Source organism: Trachymyrmex cornetzi, unplaced genomic scaffold (assembly GCF_001594075.2).
Source record: "Trachymyrmex cornetzi isolate Tcor2-1 unplaced genomic scaffold, Tcor1.1 scaffold57, whole genome shotgun sequence".
In the NCBI taxonomy this organism is placed as follows: domain Eukaryota; kingdom Metazoa; phylum Arthropoda; class Insecta; order Hymenoptera; family Formicidae; genus Trachymyrmex; species Trachymyrmex cornetzi.
Window position 1 is genome coordinate 32841 of NW_017299882.1, and position 23240 is coordinate 56080.

At 32.0% G+C, this 23240-nt stretch overlaps 3 protein-coding genes across 14 annotated transcripts in view; 2 read left to right on the forward strand and 1 right to left on the reverse strand.

Moving 5' to 3' along the window:
• Positions 1-11712, forward strand: part of LOC108766041 (cytochrome P450 4c3) — a 19821-nt gene extending 8109 nt beyond the window's left edge. Inside the window, exons 3-9 of the mRNA XM_018515065.1 lie at positions 2966-3163; positions 4665-4847; positions 7512-7581; positions 7694-7820; positions 8276-8503; positions 8771-8936; positions 11303-11712. Of these exons, the coding sequence (XP_018370567.1) occupies positions 2966-3163; positions 4665-4847; positions 7512-7581; positions 7694-7820; positions 8276-8503; positions 8771-8936; positions 11303-11637 (1307 nt within the window). The 3' untranslated portion in view covers positions 11638-11712. The remainder of the gene's footprint in view (positions 1-2965; positions 3164-4664; positions 4848-7511; positions 7582-7693; positions 7821-8275; positions 8504-8770; positions 8937-11302) is intronic.
• A 3051-nt stretch (positions 11713-14763) lies between these two features.
• On the forward strand, positions 14764-17066 carry Efr (ER GDP-fucose transporter). The gene is made up of 5 exons (XM_018515091.1): positions 14764-15123; positions 15401-15617; positions 16001-16312; positions 16390-16541; positions 16666-17066. Exons 1-5 carry the CDS (start codon positions 15047-15049, stop codon positions 16898-16900), a joined length of 993 nt encoding a protein of 330 aa, XP_018370593.1. The 5' UTR covers positions 14764-15046; the 3' UTR covers positions 16901-17066.
• A 250-nt stretch (positions 17067-17316) lies between these two features.
• Positions 17317-23240, reverse strand: part of AMPdeam (AMP deaminase) — a 45490-nt gene continuing 39566 nt past the window's right edge. For 7 of the 12 annotated variants that reach the window (XM_018515127.1, XM_018515126.1, XM_018515133.1 and 4 more), the window contains 11 exons: positions 22933-23086; positions 21916-22102; positions 21404-21502; positions 20869-21218; positions 20448-20645; positions 20071-20366; positions 19859-19985; positions 19598-19761; positions 19213-19507; positions 18960-19070; positions 17318-18776 (listed from right to left, as the gene is read on the reverse strand). In XM_018515127.1, coding sequence (XP_018370629.1) covers positions 18606-18776; positions 18960-19070; positions 19213-19507; positions 19598-19761; positions 19859-19985; positions 20071-20366; positions 20448-20645; positions 20869-21218; positions 21404-21502; positions 21916-22102; positions 22933-23086 — 2152 coding nt within the window. In that variant the 3' untranslated portion in view covers positions 17318-18605. Of the gene's footprint in view, positions 18777-18959; positions 19071-19212; positions 19508-19597; positions 19762-19858; positions 19986-20070; positions 20367-20447; positions 20646-20868; positions 21219-21403; positions 21503-21915; positions 22103-22932; positions 23087-23240 lie in introns of all 12 variants that reach the window. The other 5 variants (XM_018515128.1, XM_018515131.1, XM_018515135.1 and 2 more) reach the window with 3 other exon arrangements.

Here is a 23240-nt window from a genome sequence, read left to right on the forward strand (position 1 = left end):
TCTTCGATAGCATCTTCTGCTCTTTCCCAGAGCAACGCCTTTCTCTCTTTATCTATCCCCTTCTTCCTCTCTCTACTTCTGTCTCTTTTGCTTTTTTGCACTCGTCGTCCACGTGCGGTACACACTGTCCATTTTCAACCGGTCAACGTCCGGTCAGCCTGTCGGCCGTCAACTCGTTGCACGCGCAGTGCGATTTCTCTCTTCCTCCACCGTCCTGTTCTTGATTCTCTATCTGTCCTCTTTTTTTTCTGTTCTCTTTTTCCCTCTCTTTGGCTGCGGTCGAAGTCTCACAACAAATGCTTTGAAGCGTTTAGTTAACCAATTAGAAAAAAGAATTTTACAAATTGACCAATCAAAAATTGCTTTCAAACATTTGTAGCATCGCGTTGGCCGTACCCTTTGCCTGCTTCTATCTCTTTCTTTATCAGAGTTTTGTTTATAAAAAGACAATTTATTTATAAAATAGTTCTTTATTTACTATGGAGTAATAAAAAAGTTTGACCAGTTTAAAGTTTTATATTTATCAAATCATTAGTAACGCATATTTAAAAAAAAAACAACTCTGGTATGACATGTCTTATCAAATACAAATTTACTTCAGCTTTCATATAAGATTTAAGACGCTGCAAGAGTGCATGACATCAACGATGACCTTTCTATAATTCTCCTCGAAAACTAATAGAACGGTCTTCAGTTTATCAATCGAAAAAAATCTTATGATAGTCTTTTTTTATTTAATTAGATGTAACTAATATATTATAAAATTTGTTTTTTTATTACATTGTACTATCCTGCAGATAGCAATAAGCTGAAGCTGGTATATTATTTCGAATTGCTCAACATTTTATTCTTTTTGTGCAATCGCACAAAACATATGCTGTATTTATCAAATACACTGTTCTAGATTTATTTTGTTGTCCATTTTTTATCAGAATTGTTCTAAATTGATATTTCTTCCTCTCGTTATTTTTCTCTTATTCAGTTTTTTAATTCTCTTCTCATATCGCATTATATTCTTGCGTTATAGTTTATAGTCATATTAGTTTCCTTTTTCGTTTTTTCATTTCTGTTCTTAATACTTCTTATTTTCGCAAAAGTCGCGGTTTATAACAATAAGAGTAAATCTAGAGTTGCGATAATGGCGTGATGATTGGTCAGATATGAAGTCATACAAGATCTATTTCTGCACGACATTGCAGGTCGGTGACCGCGAGAATGATTGAAGATGATCCTCGTGGAAATCGTCATAAATGCAGTAACAAGCGACATGTGCATTCAATGAGTATTAAATGCTTACTTCGATAAAGAAGAATATTGAAATTTATCTTCGAAAAGTTCTCTCCACAAGCGTCCTCTCGAAAATATATTACGTATTTAAAAAAAACAATTTTTCGATGCAAAAAAATGAAGTCTTTTTTCATCATTTTAATCTTCTTGATATTTTTCCTATTTTTTTATTCCTTACTATGATACCAATTTTATTCACAAATCACGCAAGCTAGTATAAAATATTATTATTTATTATATTATATATCCATATATACATATATATAAATATATATACATACATATATTAAATATTATTAATTTAAAATAATAACAATTATTAATTATTTTTGTAATATTTACGCAACATATAATCGGTGTAGAGAAAATCTCACTGAATCAATTCTAAAGTTGTATAAGAATATTATTGAGCATGAACAGTCATCCTCATAATCTTTAAAGTGCATTGGCGAATTATATAAAGACTCTGTTAAGATGCTAACACAAAGCTGTCCGAACATTACAAGCGGAATTTCTAGGGCAGTATTATAACAGATTAATCTCGTCAGTTTGCCTCCTTCAAAAATTGAATCGCACAAGTCGATGAATCTCCTATAATAAGAGTTAAGGAAGTGAGAAATAGCATTTGATTGGTTGTATAACAAATATGATATATAATTACATTATTAATACACCACTGTTATATACAATATACATCAATGTTTAGCTATATACATACGTTAATTTAATTGTATATGAGAGAAAATGATTTGTCTTAACTCTTATTATAGAAATCCTAGATTAACTGACTGCGAATAGACAAGGACAAAAAAATAAATAAAAATATTAATAGAATTTTGACCGCAATTTTTTATTTCAATCTTCGAGAACATTAATGCGCATTGATAAAAATAAAATTCGGAAAGAATAATAATTATTGAAATTATAATGACTAAATACTGCTATTTCCGAGCTCAACTTTAGTGAGGTCGACGAACACAGTATAAAAAAAGGAATAATATTTTATTTACAACTCTATAGATAAATACAAATATCCTAGATTAAGTTATTAGATAAAGTTCTCTATTGTAAGCGGCTATACAGAAAGAACGATTTTGTTAAAGTATTTAAAAATGTAAGTATCTAGATGCAAATATGAAATTAATTATGTAGGAAACTGAAACATGATGAGCAACGCTGCAAAAAGTTTAACATTCTAACAGCTAACTTGAGCGTCCTACATAATTATTTCGATGGTCCAATAAAAATATTTTCAGATCTGTATCTGGCTAAATTTTTTAGATATCAGCGAAACTGTTTTTTTTTTTCATATATACGTAAGTCATCAAAATACCACCATTTTGTGTTATTGTCAATTATGTAACAGTATTTATTGAATATAAATAGAGAAAATCTAGTATAAAAGAATCTTACTATTTGAATTTTTGGCTGAATTTTTCGATTTCCGCTTTTAGCAATTATTCAAAACTGCTTCGAATGTATAATATGTATATAGAACTTGATCAATTCAGTTACTGAGATAAATTCAATCTGTCGCAACTCGTCGACTCGCGTAAAGAAGCACGGCAGTGTCTCACGCTATGACGCTGCGCTTGCTTAGCGCTGAGACAATATCGTGTCTCCAGATTAGGACAGTTTTACGTATTCGTCTATAATTTGTTGAATTTGACTGTTTCAGTATTCTTTCAGCGGTTGATAAAATGGGCTAACAAGTTTGGTGACATTTATCTAGTCTGGGTGGGCATGCGGCCTTTCATTTTTCTTTATCGAATAGAATCAGTGCAACCTCTTCTTAGCAGCAGCGTACACATTGATAAAAGTCTAGAATACCAATACTTGAAGCCTTGGTTGGGTACGGGACTGGTAACAAGTTCTGGTAAGTAAGTCACATTTTACAAATTAAAGTCGCATCAGCGCCCTGGCGAAAATATAAAATTGAAGCGTAAGTCGAATGTAAGAGGAGAGTAACAGAAGTAAATGAAGCTTTTAAGAGGCAAAAATTGGAACAATAAAGTATAAAAGAAGTGTAAACACCGAAGTCTCAGTTTTGATCTCTTCGAAGAATCGTTTATCTTCTTTACATTTTTTTTACATTTTTGTTACTCTTCCCTTATACTCCATTTATGTTCCGATTTTTATTTTCATCAGTGATTACGACGCAGCAAAGATTAATTATTGTCATCGAAAAAAGTGACTGGTCAAAGTATTTAAAAGACTTCGAATTATGGCAGCTTGGAAACTTTCGGGCAGCTTTTCGACTACTGAAAGTAGTCTTTAATTTAGAATTTAAATAAAAAAATACAGAATTTAAATTTAAATTTAATAATTAAAATTAAGAGATTTAATCAGAATCTTAATTTTAGTTTTGTATAAAAGCTATCCTTATCTCCCCTGATAATAAATAATGAAAAAGTGATAAAAGGAACGTGAAGTACTTTTGATGTTCGCAAATTAATCTAATCATTCAGACTGTCTGACCTTGTCATAAAATTTCATAAAAATAGAATAAAAGAAATATTACTGATCTGTTATCTTACCTTGGGTTTACACGCAAAAAGTTGTTGATTACGCGAGTATGTAACAGAAATTATACGTAAAGAACTTCGGACTTCGAGCAATAACTAAAGTAACTGTATATTATTTCAAACTTCCGCACAGAACAGATGTATTATTTGATTAGTGTACTGTACGGCATTAATTTCAGTATTATCTCAGGATTAAAACATTCATTCTCCTTGAACGGATGTTTTATTTTTAGTTTGCAAAGGAGCCATAATATATCGCGAATGTGATAAAGTAAAATTTCGAAATGCCCCCCGAACTCTTGTTTATTGCGTCCGTATTTATTATGACATTAACACTATAAACACGACCGTTGATAAATAACATAGCACCAAAGTGTCAATTTCTCTTATTTTTAATTCTGGATATCAATACAAAATATAGTTTGAACTACATTAAATCAACGTTATTTCTTTAATTCTTGCGAATTTTTCAGACAACGAATGATAAAATTTTAGATTATTTAGAGAAAAGAGCCATAATTGTTAATTACGCGGATTTTTCTTAGAGATAAGGGAAATCAGGGCACTAGTGAGACAATTTTTCTTTTTCGACTTATATGTCTTCAGTGAAGAGTATATTATATGTATAATTGACTTGCATTTGCTGAACATTTGTACGATTAGTTATTTTGACATCCGATAATTTCTATTATCTTTTTATAAAAGAAAAACATAGAAAATCGGAAGCAATAAAAATCTATGTTTATCTCGCGATGGTCCTAGAGACACTGTGATAATTTTTCATTTTCGATACTGGCGCGGATACAATAAATAAATTTACAGCCGCAATAAAAATTGTGGTTTTTCTTTCAGGTGAGAAATGGCACTTTCGCAGGAAGCTGCTGACGCCAACCTTTCACACTGGCCTCCAGGAGACATATTTAAAAACTATAAAAGAAGAGACGAATGTTCTAATTTCCTGCCTTGAAAAAGAAGTGGACAAATGGTTTGACATTGTTCCGTTTGCGAAACGCGCCGCTCTTGATATTATATGCGGTGAGTTCGATAGACGCGGATTTCGCGTTAAGTTTATAGATATAAAAATGTAGCAACTCCACAGAAGATATTTTCCTTTTATAGTACCTATTCTTTACCGAAGAGATGGCTTCGTCAAATGTAATTTAACAACGATGGTTATCATGGACGTATCCAGGATTTTTTCGGAAAATATTTTTACCAACTTTGTTATCACATAAACAGTAATTTTTGCATTAATGTATTGCTTTTTTGGGTATTTCAAAGAGTGTGCTTAGAGTGTCTCCTTCTCATTCCTGATTTTAAAAGAAAAATATTAGGTTTTGTAAATTATGACTTCTATTTTTTTCTTAAAGAAAGTATAAACTAATACAATTATTATAAATGAAATATGTAGTCGTGGAGTACTCATTAATATCTCAACTCATATTCTATTTTTCGACTCAAAAACCTTGGAAAAATTTTTTATACATATATCGCGGATACTGGTCAAAGCTCTACCTAACGGAAGTTCCAGAAGTTACATAATCGGAGTAGAAAAAAAAATTTTATATAATAACAAAATTTACATATACCCTAAAAAATAAAAAATTATATTGTTTATAACTAATGAAAAAATTTGAAAGAGGTTGAATCCTCTAACTCCTTTTCTATGATGAATACGCCATATATTAACCATCGTTCTAGCACGATAATCTCATCCAAATAATTATGGAATTGTCCTAATTATATAAAAACGTTAACCGATTCATTAGAAATACAATTATTTTATTACGAAACAATTATTTTTTAATAAGTCATGACGTTTTTGGCATCATCAGAACTTTATATATTAAAATATTCAGTTACGGTATAGCTGTGTTAAAAGAAACTGTATGTGTACTCATTTTTCAATATAACATTGAACAGAGCACATAAAAAATTCTATATATAAAATACATATCTGGATACATTAAATTTAAATTCCATCGTTAGTTATACGAGCTTCTTTCGTTATCTCTGAGGACTTACAACGTTGGAATTCGCGTGATTCGCGAGCGATGCTAAATTGAGGTCTCTTCTCCCAGTCCATCCCGACAACAACGACGCTTCTGTCCGAGTTCATATTGCTAAGATAACATAGTGACTACTGCCGTTTTCTCATTTTTTCCGGCACTTTTGGTTTATTATCTTTCCGATTTAATCTTTTTCGTTTTCGTCTCGCGTCACAATCGACGTCGAAAGTCAAACTGAAACGAATTGCCCCATTAGTTATTAACAATAATCCAGCAATTATACTTTTGAAGGTCGAAGGAAATTTCTGTGAGATCTTGAGAGGACATATTTATCCTCCTTCGAACAATTGATAAGAATTGATAAGAAACGTGATTTTTTCTTATTCGGCACAAATTCATCTGGAGCATTCTTATTGCGTGAATGACGCTTGAAAAACAATGATATAACCGAGAAAAAAATATGTGATATAAATATTAATGCGGACGAAGGGGTTCGATACAAATGATGGCCTTCAGCTGCTTCGATTAAAATACTCGAACACTGCAATTTATTCATTCACTTGTTAGTAGATAATTGAAGTCACAAACACACATCTTTTGCGTCTCTTTCGTGCTATTAATATCACCAATAATACTTCGTATGTTCGTAATTTGTGTTATAATAACAAACAAACGTTACACGTTATCAATATTACGTTATCAGCAAAACTTTCACAGAAAGAATGGTTTTGCTGAAGTACTCTAAAAATTTAGCTAGATAGAAATCTGAAAATCTTCTATATTTTCTTTTTCTATATCTAACTAAATTTTTAGATATTTCAGCAAAACTGTTTTTTCCATATTATTACTCCACTCTGTTATCTCGTACAGCAACACGGATATTTTTACCTAAATAAATTTAACTATTTTATAATATATATCTAACATTGGTCAATTAAACTTTGTAATATCCCTTACAGAAATCTAATTTTGTCAATTTAATACTAGCCCATCTATTATTGAAAGGTAGTAATTAATTACTTATTTGGAATACTAAAAGTACCGAAGAAGTGACTTCTATACTTAAAATAAGTAATTAATTACTGTCTTGTTAGTATTGATCACTATTAGATTATAAACGAGCAAAACAACTACCAAAGCATACATTACAGTAAACTAAAAGTGTATGTGTATAGCACATATTTTACACATATATAAATAATATCAATTCTCTTCTAAAAATTCATAGAAAATCTATTTCTTCATTTAAAGTCACATTTTTTATGCTTTGATAATTGCAAAAAATTGTTAATTATTTTATCAAAATTTCTGCTATCCTTCCGTATACATTTTATTTTCTTTTAATGCACAGCGAGATCTCAACAGCGAACGTGCCCGTTAGCAGCAAATAAATTAAAATATACAAACATTTATACTGCCTTTAAATTTTTACTCCCTTTAAATTTTTTATATAAGCTGAGTGCCTCATTCGTTATATCTTGATTTCGGCTCTGATTTATCCGTATGCTATGCACGTTGATTAAATAAATGGAAATATTGCAAAATTTATCAGTATTTACCGTATGTATTGTATATTAGAATATTCAACATAAATTACAAAATTTTTTTATCTATACTTAATTTTAATAATTGAATTAATAATAACTAATTATTTTTAACAGTTAATTTAATTTTACCAATTTTGTTGCAGATACTGCGATGGGTTACAAGCTTAACTCGCAAAAGAACTTCAAAGTTGACTACGTCGAGGCTGTAGATAAGTAAGTTAATGATTTTTTAAATGTGTTTTTATATTCAGGTTTTCTTATATAATTTTATGCAATATATATATAATGAATCTTATTAACAAAAATATTTATTTCTAATTTTTAGGATTGCATCTATTGTGCAAATGCGCTTCACAAATGTATGGTTATCATTTGATTCAATTTTCAAATTAACTAAGTCAGGCAAAGAGCACGACCATTCACTTCAAATCATACAGGAATTTGTCAACAAGGTAATAATCATTCTAAATTCCTAGACACAGATAGTTAAAGCTTTCTAAGCCGGGCTATCTTCAATAGCTGCTCCAGTTTTCTGAGGGATCTCGAGTAACATTATTGTAAAAAATAACACATTAACGTTATCTCATTACTATCTAATTTGTGTACAAAATTAAATTCAGTTCAGGTCAGTTTTTGTTTCAAATTTCGACTCACATGTTCGTGAATGGAAAAAAGAGAGAGATATCTCTTTTCTTCAGTGCAATTGCTCTCGTCTTATTATACTCGTATATTATACAAAGAAAATCATTATATTTTAACTTCCTTCTATAGTAAATTCACTCTTGGATTTTTTCACACACATGTTTTAGATTAGAATAGTGAGAAAACTGACTTATAATACTTCTCCACACTCAATATTCCGCTCGCAAATAATACGCGATAATATCTAGAACAATCTAATCTTCAGGTAATTGTAAAAAGAAAAGCCGAATGGAAAAGCGATATCAACTTCAACAATTTAAAGAAGAGACGAGCCCTGCTAGATTTATTATTGCAAATATCACAAAATGGCACTGTCCTTTCGGACGAAGACATTTGTGAAGAAGTCAATACTTTTATGTACGCTGGACACGATACGATGGCCACCACCATATCATGGACACTTTATGCGCTAGGACGAAACCCCGAATATCAGGTATTATTCCTTTCTATATTGTATTAACACTGTTATACTTAATTCTAATACACGATGAAATCTATTAAATAGGGCATTATTTTGTTATATATATAATTTTTAACAACCTTAAGGAAATTGGATTTTTACATTTCGTCCGCATTAGATGTATTTCTTAGATTATAAAATTAATTAAGAGAGAGAAGATACAGAAGATCTAATTGAAAGTGTTATCTTTTTCTATATTTTTAAAACATTAACTGTAGTGCTTTCTTGTTCTATTTTTAGCAAAAAATTTTAGAGGAATACAATGATATGATGGTGAACACGGATGAAATTACATTGGAAAATATACACAAATTAACATGGTTGGAAGCTTGCATCAAGGAACAGTGGAGACTATATCCTGTGGCTCCACTTATAGCAAGACAAATTTACAAACCAATCGAAATAAGTAAGTAACTTAACTCTAACTTCTCTCATATCATATGTCTGTGGTGCGCACGCTGTTTGTACACAGTTCGTATGGGACCTACAGTTTAACATCGATTCCGAATGACTTGTTGTCACAAAAATTTTTTTTGCGCATATAGGTAGCGCATAAATAGCGCATTATTCCATAATTTTTTCATTAAGATTTGGGTAAGTGGCGGGGGCCAGCTAACACGTGACTTAGGGGTGAATATGACTGTCCGCTCCAAGAAAGAAGAGCCTTAAGTGTTGCAGCGCAAAAACCAAAAATGCCTGGAAATAGTAGCGCATAAATAGCGCATAAATCCTGTATATTTAATTTTTTAAATCGGTTGTCTTTAACGGGTGGGGGAGGCTGACTGACTGCATACTCAGGCCCTCACAAAAAATTTTTTTTTTAGCTAAACGGAATGAGCGCAAAAATTTTTCTTTACGGATATACGTAGCGCATAAATAGCGCATTATTCCATAATTTTTTTATTAAGTTTTGATTAAGAAGGTGGGGTCGAGGGCCAGTTAAACTGACGTCTCTTAACGTCTGCTTAGCTGGCCCCTCCACTTAACCAAATCTTAATGAAATAATTATGGAATAATGCTCTATTTATGCGCTATCCATATGCGTAAAAGAAAATTTTCCGTTTGGTTAAGAAAAAAATTTTTTGTGTGAAATGAATTACCCCAAAAACCCCCTAAAAACAAATTACACCATAATCGAAAAATCTTTAAAATTTCCATAACATCTCCATCCGCCATATTGATTCAGCCATTTTGAATTTCGAAATTTTGATCATGATTTCGGAACGAGCGATCCCTAAAACCTCACGATACAAATTTTCACCGAAATCGAAGAACATTTAAAATTTCGGTAACATTTCCGTCCGCCATATTGATTCAGCCATTTTGAATTTCGAAATTTTTATCACGATTTCGGAACGAGCGATCCCTAAAATCCCCGAATACGAAGCCACGTCGAAATCGGAGTACTCCAACACCACTTTGAAAAGAAGCTTCAAAAAAACGTGCCAATTTTAATATAGGATAATAACACATATTGATGCATGACTGTCGAAGTGTTGGACTGATCGTGTTTGAAAATAAATGTAAATAATATTCGTTAATGCCGTTATTATTTGTCGAATAGATTGCATAAAAAATATTATTACGGGGAAAACCGTATGTACAACGTAAAGGACGATTTTACTGAAGTATCTAAAAAAATAAGATAGATACAAACATGAAAATAATTTTGTTGGTCTACCAAATATTACAGAACACTCAAGTTAGTTGTTAGATTGTTAAAATTTTTTGCAATATTGCTCATGACATAGTTTTCTGCACAATTATTTTAACAGCCCAATAAAATTATTTTTATATTATTTATCTAAATTTTTAGATACTTTAGTAAAATTATTTTTTCTGTGTAACAATCGAAATAATGCTAGTCTAGATTGAAAATAACAAAATATAAAAAGGAGAAAAAATAATATCGTATTACGTTCATAATACATTTTATAATTTAAGTTGTATATACAGGATTAGTTGAAAAAGAAATGATTATTTAATGCAAAAATAAATTTAAAAAATAGTATTTTTGTACAAGAGGAAAGAAGATCAAATTTGAAAATTTATTCGATAAAATCACATATTGTTTAATATAGAATATTTTGATATTACATTTTATTTACATATAATAACTATTACATGTTACAGTTATTATACAGTATAAGATTTGATATTTTATGCTAAAACAAACAACTTTTTTTGGCAAAATTGTGTCCGACGAGTAGTTTTTGCAGGAGAGCAGGTTAAAGTTAACAAATTAGCAAAAAAATTATTTATCGAACGCAATTTTGTTAAAGGAAAAAGTTGTTTGTTTCAGCATAAAGTATCATGTCTTGTACTTCGCAAGTTTGAATTTTGAAACACCCTATATATATAATCATCAAATTATATTAAAGTATATCTCCGGTTACAATCGCATTAGAAAATTAATCGCATACAACCTATGAATATGCCTCTCCGCGCGTGCTTTTTAAAGAGAGAAACTTTTAAGACGAGCGTACACACACACACACATAAATGTCGTATCTGTGTACACGAACACTAGTCCACATTGAAGACAGTTGAAATTTAATGTGGCAAGAGCATGTCCTTAGGTCTGTTTTCTGTGGCTGAACTAGTGTACACTTTTGAGAAAGTGAGAAAGATATACGATATATTTTATCAAGTAATTGTTAGAATAAACAACTTTAAAATGCGATGAATAGCTATTGCTATTGTCCAATCAACAATTGCGTAATGCACATAAAAAATTCTTATTTACATGAAATATTTTTTACCTGTTTTTAGTGGGCAGTCAAATTCCACCGGGCTCGACAGTTCTCATCAACTCCTATTTACTACATCGTGACGACCGTTTTTTCCCAGAGCCGCACATTTATCGTCCGGAGCGATTCTTGCCCGATGGCCCCAAGTTACCTCCTTACGCTTTCATACCCTTTAGCGCTGGCTCGCGCAATTGCATTGGCTGGAAATTTGCCACATTAGTAGTTAAAGTGGCCATCTTATCTGTGCTGAAAACCTTTCGTGTGGAAGCTCTCGATAAAGAGGATGAATTGCGTTTTATATCGGAATTGGTGTTGGTCAACGCAAACGGACTTCGTCTTAAAATCACACCGCGTTAAAATCACACTGCGAACATTCTTCTCTTCTTTTCTCTCCGTACTAAGGAAAAAATCAATGCTCAAAAAAGAGTTCATTAGTGCTCAGTTAAATTTCTCTCTTCTGTAATCAATCAAGTGTTTCGAATCGTAGAACGATTTAGGGGATAATATTTATAAGACGATTATTAACTAATAATAAAATAATATAAATTATTGTCACTATACATACTTAGAAAGTGCGAATTTTTCTAGAAAGTCGCAAATAAATTCTAGCAATAATCCTAAGAATTTTTAATTAAAATGTAAGATTTGACGTGTGATGCAAGGTAGGGATGTTTATACGTAGCTTGTAATGATAGTTTTGTTTATATATAATATTAATATTGAAAAGATCCTAATAAGAACGATACGTTTGTTTAATATTATGTATTTCGGCGGAAAAATTTCGGCGCGTAGTTTGAATAATAAAAATATGGTATATATGCATGTACATATATAGGATATAAAAATTCACTGTGAATTATTTAGGCATTGAGAAGATCCGGAATACAAGAGATCCGGGTTCAAGTCCCGGCCGAGGTAATATTTTTTGCAATAAAAATTTATTTAAGGTTTTTAGTATATTAATACCCTTATAATATGATATCGGATCGAAGATTGAGAATTTGCTTGTCAATTGAATATAACTTGTGATATTATTGCAGTAGTTTAATTGCGTTTGATAAAGTCCGGAAAAATTTCGGTGCGCAGTTTGAATAATACAAAAATATGATATATATTCATGTACATATATAGGATATAGATAATTCACTGTGAATTATTTAAGCATTGAGAAGATCTAGCCTTGACCGTTATAGACTTGAATATGCTTAAACTTAGTATTTAATATTATATTTTACAAGATATTAAATATTAGTAATTAAGAAGATGTATCTGTATTTAGATAAATTTTAAGAGTATCTTACCCATTACTGGTTGTATATATAAGCTATTTCATAATTATATTCATGTATTTATTGTATCATATTTATATTTCTTATTTTTTTAAATAAAATTATATAACATGTAAACGTATGTTTTTTCTTTAATTGACTAGGCTGCGTTATTCAGATGACCCTATGTATTATTCTTTTGTTTAAGTGAACAACAAGGACAAAACGATATACGGAAGCAGTCGGGTAATGTTTCTGAACGCAGCCCTAATGGTACCAATGTTACTCGTGACATTTTCTGCTGAAAATTCTGATAAAAAAAAACTTAAAAGTAATTAAAAATTATTTTTTCAGTAACTGTAACTGTAACGAATTACTTTTCAAAGTCAATAACTTGTAACGGTAATTAATTACTTTTACAAAGTAACTTTCCATCCCTATTTTTTTTACATTGAATATACTAAAAATAAAATAAATAATATTTTAAGCGACGTTTTTGTTAATATTTTTTGTCACATAAGGAAGTATATTATACTATTTCTTATGTGATAAAAAATATTAACAGGAACGTTGTTTAAAATATTGTAAGATCTCAATTACATGTGATTGAGATCTTGAATAACACAGCCACAATCACACAAGCATAGTTAATAATGATCCTTATACTCATACATAATACTCTTTTCTTCGAATCTGAATTTCTTAAAAGTTTTAATAGTTGACATATAGTATTGCTATACTTCTATTAACAAAGTCAATAAGACGACCTCTATATATGTATGTACAATATTCAAGACAAACAAGCGCCTGTCTAAGATCAATTCTGTTATGTAACATCATATCAAATTCTCCTTAATCGTAAGGTCAGTAATTTTCTTTAACGTCCTTATGTGCTGAGCATAGAGTGAATGTGATATCAGTGTTAGCCGATTGAGTTTGTAATAATTTAAGTTTAATATCTATAATATAGCTTGGACAAAGTGTGTATAAATTATTAACGTTATCATTCTTTGCAAGAAGACAACTTAAGCCATTTGAACAAATTTTAGCCTTGACTTTACAATTATACAATATTTATAATTTTAGCATAAATCACATAACAATTTGTTTTTTGTTCATTTTTTGCTCATTTAAATCTACTCAGATATAATTTTCCTAAAATTTTAGAAGAAAATTTTGTAGACAAAAATTGTATTTAAAAAAAATGTTTCAAGGTCATAAATTTTTATAGAATTATATAATATTTTTATATAATTTTATTCCTTTAATTAATAATTCTGCATATAAAATATACACAAATATAAAAGATTTTAAGATATTTAAGTGGCTTAAGATATTTAAATTAAAATATATATGAGTTACATGTATGAGATATTAATTGACAATATTCTTTTTAGAAAAACATTATGCTATACAAGGGTGTTCAAAAATTCACAATTTAAAATACTACAATAAGAAACTTCTAAAAAATTAAGTAAAAAAGTTGTTTGTAAATTTTTATTTTAAGCAGTAGTTTATAAAATAATAAAGCTTTAATTATGGACAATTACGGATCACATATGTGAATACATTATTTTAGTGATTCTGTGAGAAAGAAAATTTTATCACAGATACAGGAAAAAATGGTATCTCGATCGTTTCTTAAACGTTTTTTTATCAGAAAAAAACGTTTTCCTTAACGTTTTTCGAGTAGACATTTTAATCAATCAGAAACAATTTCAAGAGCCGATTACGAAACATTTCAAAGAAATATTTGTGAAACGTTTTTTAAACGAATATGTGCTACCTGGGACACTATCGTATGAGTTATATTTATGATGACAGATAGCCGTTTAAACGTTAGTTTAAACATTAGTTAATCTTTAATCGACTGTATTTCAACTCTAAAATATAATATAAAATATAACTGTATTTGTTAATTCAAATCTCTCTCAACATTAAAAAATCCAATAGGAAAAAATCCACTGTACACACACACACGCGCGCGCGCACACAAATATATATATATAAAATTTCTCATCATTGCTGACGTAATTCAACAAGATTGCAAAAAAACACGTATTTCCAATCAAAAAATGTTATCACTTGAATGAAAAAACATATATTGAAATAAGCAACGACTGTTACAAGATGTATCAAATACCTGGTTGCAACACGCATGCTCCATCGAGCGCTCCAAACTAACGTAATTTAACGTATTAAGGCATAGCTGGCATAGTGACGTTCATGACATCCGATATATTTATAAATGTATACATATGCACGTGGTATCGCGCGCATAATCCGACCGCGCGATACATCACATTATTACATCGCTGATAATTCGCTATCGACCGCTAACGCTGGCCGCAGTGGTTAGTGTGCCGATGGATTGCGTGACGCTCATTGGAGAATCCGACACGCGTCTCGTAACCTTCGTAGGTTAGACCGCGACTCCCGAGATCGCTCAACGAGGGAGGAAGTCGAAGAAGGAAGGAATAAGATCTAGAGCGAACACGATGCGGGCGGCTGTCGCGGTGCTTTGCGTCTTCCTCGGTTGCTGCACCAACGTCGTGTTTCTGGAACTGCTTGTCAAGTGAGTACACCAATGACTCGTCTAACCGGCCGAGTGTTGCATAACCGCGCGCACTGTATGTTATCTTGTCTAATTTTTACGACACTTATCGCTTCTTTCATTTCATATCTGTAATTCGGTACAACTTGAAAAAAGCACTTACCGCCCGTAATACTTTAGTTGGAGATAGTACTGTTATGTAAAGTGAATGTCATGATAAAACAAATGAGAGTTGAAAGTAAGATTTCCTTACATCATGAGAGTTAACAAGTTTTATTTTTTATCACTCTGATTTCAGAGATGATCCTGGCAGTGGGAATCTCATTACGTTCTCACAATTCCTTTTTATATCCATTGAGGGATTCCTGTTCACATCCAAGTGTGGCACTGTCAAACCAAACATAGGCATAAAGGATTACTTTATCCTAGTCACAATGTTTTTTATCGCCAACGTATGCAATAATTATGCATTTGACTTTAATATTCCTATGCCGCTACACATGATATTTAGAGCTGTAAGTAACAAGTAAATTCATTCCCATAGCACAAACCTCCAAGAGACGTCATAGGCCGATTTATAGTCGGTTTTTATTTTTGAAACTGTCTTTAGATGTCATAAGAGCCAATCACATATTTAAAACATTACTTAAGGCAATTTTAAAATAAGAATAGATTATGAATATTGACTTTAAAAATATTCCTATGTTTTCTGAACGTCCAAAGAACATTCTCAGGACGTCTCTTGGAGAAATTATGCTGTTTAGATTCTAATTAGCAATCTAGACAACATGTATGTCTAAAAGACATCTTTAAGACGTCATAAAGATGTATTTTGGACACGTTGTCTGAGAGATACAAATAGTAGTTTGTATTATAAGTGTACGTTGTATTGTTTCAGGGTTCTCTTATAGCTAACATGATTATGGGGATTATTATTTTAAATAAGAAATATACGTTTAGCAAGTACTTGTCAGTATTTATGATCACCACGGGAATAGCGCTCTGCACAGTTGTTAGTGGCAAGGAAATCAAGTCCTTGCAGCAGAAAAATGTGCAAGTGGCCACGACACCGTGGGACGACTTTTTCTGGTGGGCTTTCGGCATATTCCTACTCACGATCGCTTTATTCGTTTCTGCTAGAATGGGTATTTATCAGGAGGAACTACATAGCCGGTACGGTAAAAACGCGCGGGAGGCTTTGTACTATACAGTAAGTCTTATTTCTTCCTGCGTTAAATATCAATCAACGTCAAGCTAATTGACGATATAACGAAAATTTGTTTACAGCACTTGTTACCCTTGCCGTTCTTCCTAACACTATCGCCTAATATTTACGATCACTGGAATTTCGCACTCGCATCTGAGCCATTAAGGTTGCCTGTGATCGGTATACTAATGCCATCGTTAATTGTATATTTAATTGGAAATGTTCTGACGCAGTATCCTTTTCTAAATGCAACTATATTATATTATATACACGCGTGTATATCAACGCGTAATATCAACACATCTGACGAATATACTATCACGTATTCAAAGTATTCACCTTAATTGTACTTTCAGATACATGTGCATCAGCTCTGTATTCGTATTGACTACGGAATGCAGCTCTCTCACAGTTACTCTGGTAATAACGCTGCGAAAATTTCTGTCGTTATTATTCTCTATAGTTTATTTCAAAAATCCATTTACTATATATCATTGGATTGGTACGCTGTTAGTCTTCGTAGGCACAATTATTTTTACGGAAGTAATACCAAAGATTATACAAAGCTTACCCAAGAGAAAAGTTGATTAATTTTAAGAATAAGGCAAGGGTACATAATCATATCTCTTATCGACTACGAATTATTCGAGGTATTTGTAGTAGTCGCGTTATTTCAATATGTACAAAGTATAACGTAAAAAAGATTTTTTTAATAGATGGTGATAGTTTTGAATAGGTAATGAAAATGATCAATGCTCGTCCGTATTATTGTATATAAATTTACAAATATGTTTTTTGTAAAATAATAGCAGGTAATCTTCAAAATGTAATCTCTACCTCAATTATATTTTTCATAATTTAATTAATGAATAAAAAAAAAGGAAATATGCATTCTTTTTTTTTTTGATAGAATATATGTATATGTATTTGATGGATCAGTTTATTAATGCTCGCGTATAAATTGGGCTATTGTTAGTTTGATCAAAAACTTCGTAATTTCTGTTTTAACGATACAAGTATATATTTCCGTTTTAGTATATATATTTTTTACAATAAATATATATCTTTCTATCTAGTAACAATTTAATTTAAATTCGATATTCAGGGCACAGTGTTCAAGTGTTATAGATGATCATATATCGCTTAATTTAAATCCCTTAGGCTCGTTGTTCGGAGAGTTTTCTCGGAAAATGGCAGATGCAAAAAATGGTAAAAAGAGCGACGAAGTTAAAATAACGAGAAATATATTTATATCGTTGCATCATACCTTGGCACGCATGTAAAGCTCGTAAAATATCTTAGTTACATCTAATCAAAGTAATTTCCTATTTACACTACCTATTTGTGGAAAGAAGGGTATACAATGGCACGAGTTAACTATCCGCATACGAGCCAGCTATTTGAATGCTCGCCGAAACAAACGTTATACACGATTAAGATATAAATGTACAAAAATGTAAGAAAATAAAACTAAAATCCAAGAAAGATATACCGCTATCGCCGTAGATACGGCCGAGATGTGAAAAACGGATTTATTTTATCACGAGCTTAACGTCAAGGTAAATAAACGTAATATTCGTTTCTAGCCTAGTTTGTATTACAATACGTACACTAATGTGTATTACGAATCTTGCAATGATAGAAGAAATATCTTCTAACAGCTACTATTAAATTGGTCAACGTATATGTATAATTTCTGATTGATTTACTCTTGCGATTGAAGTCTTTAAAAAAGGTACAAGATGAAAGATGAACGATACATACGTAAAGTTCATAATTTGTTTAAGCAACAAATACGGATTTTCATAATAAATTATGGAATCAATTTAGAAACTGATTTCATAATTTAATATAGAAATGTAACGGCCTCACGAAATCGCATTTGGCCCTTCACCTATCTATATTCATAGTCAAGGTAGAATTACATACTTTTGTCACGCGATACCGATCTTAAGCACATTCTCACGTTGAAAAATCTGTGATACAAGATACATATATTTTAGAGATAATTTGGTATTGTACTTCATCTAACATATAATTTGATCGATGTTCGAAGTTTCAATCTCGATTTATATTCTTGATGTATGAAGAGAAAAAGATCAGTAATTACATAAGAAAAGAAAATAATTTTCTTAAGAATTCTCGTAATGTTTCAAAACATATTTTGTAGTTAGCATAAAAGAGCCGGAATCACAAGAATAAATCATATGAATAATCATAATTTTCGTCAATCTTTGAATATCATTTCACCTCAATCGACCTCCATCGTTTTTTTTTTAATCCAAATAATCGATTATTAAAATGGAAGTGACTCAGGTTTCTCCACGACCTTGAAGATATTGGACAATTCGTCAACTAAGGTTTCATATCGATAGGCCACTCGTATGTCTGGTACGTTGGTTCGAGTAATATCGTTACCAGCGACTCCCTCTTTTGTATAGTTAGGTCCCAACCAGTACTGCTTACTCTGCAAAATAAAACAATTAAATCGCATGAAATTTCATCACGTCTACGCGTTAAGCAAGTGTATGAAATCGAGAAATGTCATCATTGTAATAAGACAGATAAGAGAGTTTAAAGAAGCATTAGTCCGATCTCTTAGTTGTCCTTTATATACACGAAAGATTGGAGAGCAGATATAATTACTCACTTTATGTGGAAAGCCACTCATAAGAACGGAATTGCGTGCTAGCTCGCACATGTCACACGAACTGAGTTTCCACACTTGCGCAGCAATACTATATTCTTCCATCAGGGGTTCCTATAATGAATACATCATACATTGACTACGAAATATATTAAATAAACAACAATAATTATTTATATATGTATAGTAACAAATTTTATAAATTACAAAAAAATACATTATTTAGATTGTCTACAATACATAATTTCTCCTTTACCTTAGTAAAGTGGAACTGGAGAGGATCATCTGTAGACAAGCTTATACATAATCCTCTAGCAAGGTATTCTGGAAGTGGATTACGATGATAATTAAGGAAAAGCGAATTGTTACTGAGCGGCGACATCGCGATGCCGATTTGCGCTAGGTAATATAAGTATTGAAGCACAGGAACTTTTCTGAGCAGTAAACCATGCGAAATGTTCTCCGCCATCATGTAGCCACACACGAGATGTTGAACGGGCCCTGCTTCACCGCAATGAGGTCTCAAGACAAATGTATTGAAGCCTTGTTCTCTATAAAAAATTCAGAATTATATTCATCCAGAATATACGAATAGAGAAAATTGCTCGAAATAGAATTAAAAAATTTGATAATCAACATACGCTCTAAAGTGATTAAGAACCGTCATATTCGCGTAAGTATAGTACTGGTAATATCCGTATGGCGGGTTCTCTATATCGTCCCACTCTAAAGGTGGACAAACATCCTTATCAAAGAGAGGATTTTCTGGCTTACTTTCATCATCCACGGAATCGAAGCCTATTACCTATAATGATAACGTAGCGAGTGTAAAACATTTAGAAAAGTATAACAGTAACAAAAGCAGATTAGAAATAAAAATAATATGAAACAGGAAAACATACGTATTGAAGAAATTTATGCAGCTCCGGATGAGAATTGGGATCGTTGGTCACTTCGAAAAGTGGCAGGAAGATATTGTTGATAATCTCTTGGAAGTTCGTCATAAGCTTGTTCAGCTTAAAGATATCACTATAACATAAAATGCAAATAGTGAGAAACCATCATTTCATTACCATCAAGTCTAAGTGCCGCGCGTATCGTACGATAGACTTACTATAATCTAGGAATCTGTATAAGCCAGCGCACATTATCTGAATAGACGTCGCTCTGAATTGCCCACTTAGCTAGTTTATCCCATTCTTCTGGACTCTTGCCATAGATCGAAAGACGCAGTTCTGCATTCTGATACTTGGACTCCTCAAGGTCGCTTGCGACCTCCTTGATTATCCGTGCAAAATATGTGCCATTCAGATAGTTGTCGGTTTTGAGGAAAACCTCACGCAAACGGCTCTCGCCGATAGGATTGTACTTCGCGTTGAACTTGTCAAATCTGTGAAACGTGTTTCTGTCCTGCGAAGAAAAATGAATAAAATGCAATACTTTTTAGAAACTTCCTCGATGTCTTTTGTAAATCTTCGGGAAAATATTTACTGCATGCACGTCCAACATGTCGACGCTTAAATCGTAGGTAGTCAAATTCATGGATTGAAAGACTTCACGGAGTGTCATAGTTTCGTCGTTTTTGGAACAAGTAACCACTTCATCAGCGTGATTCTTCAACGTTTTTTTGATAAATCTAAGCAGGTGTTTTTGATTCATACACGAAGCCGCATGTATGTGAGTATCGACCTGTAAAATCAATCATATAATAGCGTAACTCAATCATATGCGTTGCTAAGATATAAGTGGAAAAACTCAATGTCAAAATAACTAAATAAAAAATATATAAAGTCTTCTTTAATTTCTTACTTTGAAATTGCATTATCCTGTTTCTAACTTTACAATAAATATTGATCTTACAAATCACAATCTTGATACACTTTATACGAATTCGAATTGTTTGCGTACAAACCTTTCTAATATTGTAGAAGTCCCTATGCGGCACGGCCTTCTGACTCGCCAGTTCCCTGAGCTCGTTTAGCAGCACATGTAGCTGATACTTAGAGGAGAGGTAACTCAGTCTTCGGTAACAGAAGGATTTCAAGGGTCCGTCGGCGATCATGGCGCAAAGGAGGTTCATGTCCTGGACGAAGGCCGCCAGGTCCGGATACGAATACGGGAGCGGTTTGCCATTGGCCAGATCCTCATCATTGGCGAACAGGTTAAACACGCCATTGACTGGTACGATCTTGTAATTCTTCGTCGGTGGAAATTCACATTCCCAAGGATCGCCCCGAGAAGCAGGCGCATGTACCGGGTGATCTGTTAATAATTAATCGTACGTATTAGAGAAGTATCGTCAACTGTTTGTTGCCGCAGCGCTGTTTGATTTATTCCGAGATAAAACTACCTCGCGCATGGTAAAGAGATTCTTAAGAAATAACAAGTACATCATCATTAAAAACAGCGTGCAACAGGAAATTCAAGGTAAGGATATTAATAGGTACTAGGAAGACCTGTCCAAGAGACGTCTTTGATCAGCGCGTCGATGTCCGCGTCGGATTGACTGCCCCCGATTTCTTTCGCAATATCCAGCAGCTCTTTCCCTTAAGAAATATGTAATAAAACTGGCATCGTATATTCTTAATTAACTCATATTAAAAATGTGTAGTGCTTGGCACACTAAACTAAAGCTGTGCTTTGTATGAAGCTCCGCACGAGGAGCCGCGTGATTAGATACACATCGTTGCGTTTGACGAAAAAGAAAAGAAAAAAAAATTTACACAATACATGTACGGTAGCTTGACGTCGTTATTGCCATCGGCGCTTGAAGCGTTAAACGTTAATGTTAATTGCACTGGAATATTTTGTGAGATTACAATCACGTTTCTTTGATAGACAACCGTACGATCAGGAAAGGACGTCCAACGGGAAAATGGCTAAGGTAGATATGGAACGTCGAATTGGATTTTCATTATGACTTTGGTACTGGAGCCACTTCTCAATTAACGATAGATACCTTCGATGGCCTTGCGATCGTCGTGATGTACTTCATCGTCCGTAGTGAGTGGTCTTTTATCGATACTACGCAAGAATCTAGAAGTAATAGTGGGGAAGCTCTGCTTGGAGTTGTTCATGTATTTTTCGCGTATCGCCAATGCCTGCACCAACATCTTGGAGGCCCTTTGAAGATCTTCCAGAGGTACCTACGTATAAGTTTTATAGATAAATAGTAATAAAATTGGATAAAAAAAAAAAGAAACAAACTAATGAAATAATTTTTCGAATTGACAATATTTTAACAATTTTTCTGATTATAAAATATTCATTAATCATTACGACATAAAAATCTCTATTATATAATAAAATAACGTAAAAAATATATATATAATTTGACTTAAAATTTAATAAAATATTTTGGATAAAAGATTCTAATATATTTCATGTCATCGAGATTAAAGACATTCCTTATAGATTAATGTAGTTACAGGATGAAGGAAGAAGGGGCACATCTAGGTGACCAAGGGTTTCACACGCAAATCCGCAGTACCAAGGTTTCCATTTCACACAAAATCTCTAAGGATACTTATCACATTGTGCATAACAGCACCCGCGAAACCATAAAGTTACATCTCCATTAGGTCATTTCTATTTTGTCAATTATATTTGATAATAATACTTTATAATTATTTCTCAGAAAATATTTTATAGAGATAAATTTTTTCTGTATTTTTATCATTTGTAAATTTAATTACATAATTTTTATTTAGTTATCGTACATTTGGCAAATTATAATTATGATAAGGATGATAAGGATATGTTAAAGTCAAATGATGTTAAATGCTAGTTAAATAATTTTTGAATTATCTCTTCACACACACACACACACACACACACACACACACACACACACACACACACACACACACAAATGATAATAAATACGATTTTCGTTCGAAAAAAGTTATGAAAATCATAAAGTGGTTATTTAAAAAACCAAATATAAGTCAGCTCAAATCAACAGTCTAAAACTCACTCCGGAAGTGTCCTCGCCGGATATGGAGACTCGTTGAAAATGAGGCACGAAATCATTTTCTTCGATCTTGAAACTATGATCGATGTCATCAGGAACTCCTGGATGAAGTGACGGTTCATAATGACTGCGACGTTCCTCAAGATCTTTTGCAGCTCTGTTAAATAAGAAAAGAAATCATTGATTCTTCGATAAAATTGATTTCATATTTCATAAAATAAAATTTCGCAATGTATCTGGTATATATTTTTCATACAAAATAATTCATAATTATTCTGCAAAATATCGCATATTAAAAATATCTCTGACGA

Coding starts and splice junctions, on each gene's coding strand:
- Efr (XM_018515091.1), top strand. CDS start 15,047: ATGCGGGCGGCTGTCGCGGTGCTTTGCGTCTTCCTCGGTTGCTGCACC. Junction 15,124..15,400: donor TTTCTGGAACTGCTTGTCAA/GTGAGTACACCA, acceptor CTCTGATTTCAG/AGATGATCCTGGCAGTGGGA. Junction 15,618..16,000: donor TACACATGATATTTAGAGCT/GTAAGTAACAAG, acceptor GTATTGTTTCAG/GGTTCTCTTATAGCTAACAT.